The sequence below is a fragment of the Rhodamnia argentea genome, chromosome 8, assembly GCF_020921035.1.
Source record: "Rhodamnia argentea isolate NSW1041297 chromosome 8, ASM2092103v1, whole genome shotgun sequence".
Classification (NCBI taxonomy): Eukaryota; Viridiplantae; Streptophyta; class Magnoliopsida; order Myrtales; family Myrtaceae; genus Rhodamnia; species Rhodamnia argentea.
In genome coordinates, this window is record NC_063157.1 from 12164131 (window position 1) to 12170692 (window position 6562).

A 6562-nucleotide genomic window follows, 5' to 3' on the forward strand; every position below is an offset into this window, starting at 1 on the left:
ATTTATCACAGGTGTATTAATTTGGGGTAAATTTGTTATAAATGTATCCGGTTGAGGTTTTTTGTGGTTCAAAAAATAATTTGGGTTAAATTTATCACAAATATACCGGTTTGAGGTTTTCCGTGGTATTAACCCTTTTTAAAACTTAAGATCATCAAAAATCATAGAGAGATTAATGAAGGTTATCTCTATTTGTGCATATGTAGTTTCTTTAGCAATAAATCGTGAGAGGTTCTTATCATATCTACTTGTACATTTTCATGTTTATTTACACAAATATGTTGCTTGTACCAAACAATGGACATGATAAGATAAAAGAATATCCAGCTTCATTATAGTAATTCACCAAAAAGGATAAGATCTAGCAAAATCCATGGATTTCATATTAGATCCTATTCAGTCATAACTTAAATTAGAAATTCAGATGACCAAACACAGCCTTAGGAATTATAAAGTTAAGATGGTCTTGTTAGTCACATAGATTAGTCGGTTAGCTACTATGCTCTCCACTTATCACTCTATGGCTCTACAGTTCGGAAAGTCTTTGCGGCCCCGAGAGCCATTCATGGCGCCGGAAGTCTGAGAGGTAGTCCCTTTGCCAGGCAAGAGAAGGGCCATTGTTGTGTGATTACATACCTATCTCCGATCGTCGCTAATCCTATAACCCCCTCATGGTATCAGAGTCGATTTCCGCGACATGTTTGGTTTCGATAATAACTATCACATTATAAGTCTAGTGCGCCCAAACTGCATGTTAAACTGTTTGATTACGGTAATAACTATTACGGTCAAGTTGTAATAATTATTACATGACCTCATGTATGATATATCTAATCCCAGTTTAGCCGTAACAGCTATTCCTCTCAGTACCTCCATCTCTTTTCCTCCACTCACCACATCAGTGTTAGTTACAATTAATCGAAATCTATACTGAGCATAACTTAGTTCTCTGATATTAATTGTTTATGTAATGATCGCATGATCATATTCATTTTGGCCTAATTACGTTTTGTACAATGATCAAGATACCTGACATAAAGTTGATAATTCGTGTAATAGTATTTATGTTACTAATGAGGTGACAAGAGACATTTGTAACTGTAACAGTTTCCTCATGAGTGTTTCTTTGTAACTTCTTCCTTAGGGAATGTCCCACATTAGTAAGATTTTCGCTTCATGATTTAGTTGGTAATTTTCAATTAGGAGTTTGCAGTTTCAATTTTCAATTGCCTCGATTGGTTTAGTTCTACGTATCGATTTTTAGTTTTTGTTAAATTTACGAATCGATTTAAGCATTATTTAGTATCAAATATTCTTCTGACATATTTAGATTTTTGTTGTATCTCTGTGATGTCTCCAAGTACTAATATGTTTATCTAAACCTTTCGTCATTTCTATCTTTAGGGTTACCTGGCTCGGATTTTGGGGGGGTTTTTTATTATAAAAAAAAAAGGGGAAAATTATAGGATTTTTTTTTATTTTTAAAAAAAAAAAAATACCTCCCCTGTTTTTTTTTTTTTTTTTAATTTTAAATAGAGTGGTGGGTCTCACGTCATCCGATCTTTCTATGGCTCGTCATTCCACCTGTAACGCGTGGCTTTAAGCAATTTGGCTAAAAAGAAAAAGGAAGAATTGTTTGTAAGCAGACATGATTAGTTATTGCAAGAATCGAAGACACCGGATTAATCAGATATTCTCTCGAGTGTAATTTATGTGCAATCATTGTTAGTTAATGTACTGTTTTCAGTTATCCTAGAATATTGGCTAAGTGATTATCACAATTTAGAAAATTCAACCTTCTTTTTTTTTTTTTTTTTTCGTTCTAAGTGAACCGATTCTTTGGGCATTCGTCAAGTAAACTACTTTAAAATACCGATCACACGTTTCGTTAGAACAGTTAATACATTGAAAACTACAATATTTCTAATTAATCGCTTAGTAAATATTGTAGGAGCACTCATTACATATTCGTCATGAAAAATATTTTTTGGAGTGTTATCGGAATATCCAATCATAAGCCTGGAGTAGGCTTCGCCGATATTTAGACCGAAATGTCGATTTTTGTCTGAAATCGCCACGGAATTTTGAACTTTGGACTAAATTACAAACTACATTAAACAATCTGTGGTTGTTCATGGCAATCTACCGACGTTCCTAAAGAGACTTATAATAAACTATATCATTATACAATCTGTGATTGTCCTTGTCTTGTGCGTTTTTAGTTATTTGAAGACAAAGTCCTCCTCCTCTTCAGGAATTTGCCATTCCTGGAGTCACCCACGTTACTATCACCACCCAGCTCTCCTCTCACCTCAATCTCTTCATTCAAGATGAACCCTTTCGAACTTGTTTCCGGCTCGGAAGGGCTTCTCCAGTAACCCTCTGGAGAGCTCCTGTCGCCGCTGGAGCTCGAGCTCGAGCTCTCTTCTTCAATTGGCCCCTTCCCCTTGGCATCCGAAACCCGCCCGGCCTCGGCTTCACTCGCGCCGATGCTTCCTGTGAAAGAAGAAGAAGATGATGGCGCTGAAGTGGCGTCGCCAGGGGTGTGGGATATTGCGACACTCTCTTTCTTTGCATCTTGAAAGGAATAGCTCCTCCCCTTCGCTTGGTGCAATGGAAGGAGCGGTTTCCGGCTTGAGCGCACGGCATGGTCCCTCCCTAAGCTGTAGGTCGTCGACAGCTTCCTCTCGATGCTATCTTTTTTCCGCTCTAGATCGCCTAGTTCTTCGAGCACTTCACTGGACAGTGCTTCCTTGTCTGCTCTCTGCTTGAGCTCCGACACTGTCCTATTCAAGGCTCTCTTCTTGAGTTGGAGAGAATGCTGAAAATGGCACAGGGGTTAAAGAGAAAAACCATATGACTGCAGACAGCAATTGAAAGAGATATTGGGGCGCTCGGTCCACACCCGCTTCCTCAGGAAACTCCCAAGATCTCCACCTCGAAGCTTTTTCTTCCTCCAAAACACACAGCAGAACCTGACGAGACTGGCTAGGACAAGCAACACAGCAGATTCGAAGAAAAGGAACAAGAGTATCCTCCTCTCATCACCTGAAATCATAGAAGCGAAGCAGTGAAAGGTGATACCGCCAAATTGTGCACAGTTCATCTTTACTGGGTAGTCTCACTGCACCTTTGTCGATGCTGTGACGCTTCAACCTCGCTCTGAAGCAGCTTGACGCGAGTTTCTGCCCTGCATCAAGAGAAGACTTACGTGGAATTTGTACTATCGAAGCAAAAAGGAAACTAAGGGAGGAGCCACTGATTTGGTGGAAATCATTACTTTTACCTTGGCAGGCCAGTGGATTGCCAGTTTCTGCTTCCATGTCAAAAGAGCAAAACACAATCAATGTATAGCAGCTCACGAATAACAGCAGAAGAACTGTAATGGAGATCTTACTATGGCAAATGAAACAGCACAGTACCCCATCTATTTCTGGTTCTTAATCTCTATGGATAAATTGTGCGTGCATAACAAGAAGATTTAGATAGTTAAAATCTGTCAAATGTATACAATGCATACTCGAAGCAGCTACAAAAGCAAGAAGACTCTCCTCGTCCAGAAGAAAATGATCGAGATCGCTTCCAGCAAGTGAGGAGGTAAACTGATCTGAAACAGACAAAAATTGTACAGACCATAAAAACATTGAGGAGAGCATACCATCCAACACAAATAGAAACAATATCAGAATCCAAAAGAAGTCGCAAAAGACTGGCCACCGTACCTGAATATTTTTGTGACCAATAAACAGATCCTGTAGCAGGAACCAACAAGGAAAAGATCGCGCTCTCGGGTCTCATTGCTGAGACGACGGTATATTCTCCGACTATGTGGTTGGTCTTTCCCTCCACCTGTGTCTGAGAGATGTAAATCGCATAACCAGAGCAGTCGAGGATGGGGCTGACCTGGATGACCGAGTCCAATTTGATTGCTCTCGGGAACTTCATGAGATCCCCAGCTGGTGAAATTGAGTATACGCACCCATCCAGCGAGCCGATAGAAACCCAACCTTTGTCATCAATGAATTGCAACTGTCAGTCACCGCGTGGAAGCACAATTCGTTGCAAATGTATCTGCTCAAGTTGAGAGTGAGGCTTAAGGGACTCTTTGCTGAATCCAGTTAAATTCGTTCCAATAGTTTGCGCTTGTTAAAGTTGTAGATCACTCAGTTGCCAAAAACATAAAAATCAGTACAGACTTCACAAGTTGTAAATTCGCCTCTCCTTAATTAGCATTTCTACACAAAGAATGAGCAATTTATACAGCAAACCAAATGAAAATTGGGGAATTTGGTGAATAATATTTGCGATAGAGAATGTAAATTACAAGTAGTTACTGATGCACGTAAATCCTCGACATTCTCCATAAACTGTAATCATCAAATGGCAATAGCGACAAGCATGGCCTGTAAGTCATACGTTTGTCGCCATTAGAGCAATTTAATTAAACATGTTATGAGTATTACCATTTAAATCAACGACCAGTCTGCAGTCGGATGAGCTTAGTGGCCCGACGGTTCTCTGCCAAAGGACATTTCCTGTGGACACATCAAGTGCCAGCACGAGCGCCCTGGCCGGTACAGCGACATAAAGCCGGCCATTGTTCCCAGCAGTGATAGTAAAGACTTTGTCGAGCAAACTCAAATCCTGAATCCATTTAAAATGAGTAGCACGAGCTGACAGAGAGTATAGTTCCCCGTCCGAATTTGCTATCTGCAGTTGTTTTTGCTATTTGAGTAACAAGCTCGAAAACTGCGAGCAAGAGGACTCTGCTGCTAGGAGTTCACATAGATACAGATGAACACAACTAAACAAAATATGAGATTACAAGCTCTAAGTAGGGCATTAATCCAGGCAGATCTGCCTGTTAAGTTTGTTCAGACCTTGAGACTGCAAGCTAATGTACATGTTTTCACAATTGATTACCTTCAACTAATACCACTGGACTAGAAAGAGAAATCGAGTGGTTAGGGAACTTTACGTAGATGTTAGCCTCGCAGTAGTCGATAACGGGGACCGAAGTGAAGGAACAGTCGGTGGGATTTCTCCTGCAACCAAGACGGTAGCCGAACTGATTAAGCACAGGCCCGACGCTCCACAGCAGTTCACCACGCATCGTGTACGCGAAGAGCCCTCGACGATGCAAATTTATGTACACACATGAACTCAACGTGCTCACTGAGATCCCGATTATCTTGGTGGCCGCCTGGCCTGGCTCTGGACCGAAAAGCACCTCCACTGCAGCGCCAGAATATCGAGCTGCTGAAAAATCGATTCTCAGTACTCTGTCCTCCGCAACCAGGTATATCTGCCAATAGTATCCTACAAGTATTATAAACCATTGAAGCTTATGGTAAAATGCGAGGGGACCGCAACCTCAGGCAGCCTCGTACCAGGAGCCTCTCCTTTTGTTTCGTTAGCTGAGCTTAGCTAGATGGTTTGAAACCGACTCCTCTATCATATCATAGGAAGTAAATGACATTGACCCAATATATATGTCTGAACCAAACACAAGGGGTCCGAGAATGAAGAACCTCACGCTGGTCTAATCGATACATTATGCAAAGAGACGTATCGACTCGACCAGTCAATGACCCACCTTTCCTCTCTCGCCAAGAACCGGGGCCATCCGAGCCTCGCACGTGAAATTCAAATGTACAGACCAGGCGATCGTGCCATTGCTTTCAAACGCGAACAGGTTTTTCTCCGAACAAGTATAGACCCTCCCGTCATCACCAATTGAGGGCTTTGAAAGCCTATAAGCAGTTCTCGCCACGCGCTCTTCGGCTGAATGAGCAGCACCCAAAATTACTCAGCAGCCCAAAATTCCGATATGTATCAACGAGCAGAGGGAAAAAAAGAGAGAAAGGGAAGAGAGAAGAGCTCGCTGCATATTCCGAAATTTAGACGAGCACAAGCGCCTCAGTCTCGAAGCAAGAGAGGTTAGGGAAGTATGTAGTACCTGCAGAAGAGCGTTGGGTGGAAGTCCATGGAGGGAGAAGGAGAAGAAGGAGAAGGAGAAGAAAATGGAGAGTGGGCATGATCACGCAGACGCTCTCAGAGAGAGATCCGGTTGGAGAGAGAGACGGTAAGAGAGGGGGAAGTTTGAGTGGGAAGTGGGATGGAGTGGTTGGATCGAAATGACGGTTATTTAACCGCCCCTTCTTCATTGGCGGGAAGGTATTAAACTAAAAGTTTAAGAAACTATTTTGTAATCAATTTTATGTAATTACGCGGTATTATCTTCGTCACTCACTCCTAATATCAAGTTATTTTTCAAACATAGAATGTTAAACCCCTTTTTTTTTCCCAGTTTTAAGTGATTAGAAAATTGAAAAATATACGCACAAAAGCGAATCAAGTAATTAATAAAACCAGTAAATTCTTTTCGGTCAAAAATAAAAGCACTAAATTGAAATTTTTTTTACTAAATTGAACTTGGAAATATGTAGTTTGTTGTTTCCCACGGTGTTTAAGTGATTGCTTGTTCATTTAAAAAAAACAAAGAATTATTGGATTAAAAAATTAAGTTAAGAAACGAGTGAGAAATAGATGTATATTATTG

The 6562-nt window shown here is 40.8% G+C and overlaps 1 protein-coding gene across 1 annotated transcript; it reads right to left on the minus strand.

The window, feature by feature from the left end:
• Positions 1-2063: 2063 nt before the first annotated feature.
• On the minus strand, positions 2064-5756 carry LOC115726528 (protein GAMETE EXPRESSED 3). Its single transcript, XM_048283642.1, has 9 exons — positions 5597-5756; positions 4979-5305; positions 4464-4710; positions 3723-4007; positions 3521-3607; positions 3287-3313; positions 3131-3190; positions 2906-3048; positions 2064-2821 (listed from the first exon to the last, which is right to left on the minus strand). Exons 1-9 carry the CDS (start codon positions 5624-5626, stop codon positions 2219-2221), a joined length of 1809 nt encoding a protein of 602 aa, XP_048139599.1. The 5' UTR covers positions 5627-5756; the 3' UTR covers positions 2064-2218.
• Positions 5757-6562: the final 806 nt, after the last annotated feature.

Coding starts and splice junctions, on each gene's coding strand:
- LOC115726528 (XM_048283642.1), bottom strand. CDS start 5,626: ATGGCCCCGGTTCTTGGCGAGAGAGGAAAG. Junction 3,314..3,520: donor TGCTTTTGTAGCTGCTTCGA/GTATGCATTGTA, acceptor ACATGGAAGCAG/AAACTGGCAATCCACTGGCC. Junction 2,822..2,905: donor GGAGTTTCCTGAGGAAGCGG/GTGTGGACCGAG, acceptor TGCCATTTTCAG/CATTCTCTCCAACTCAAGAA.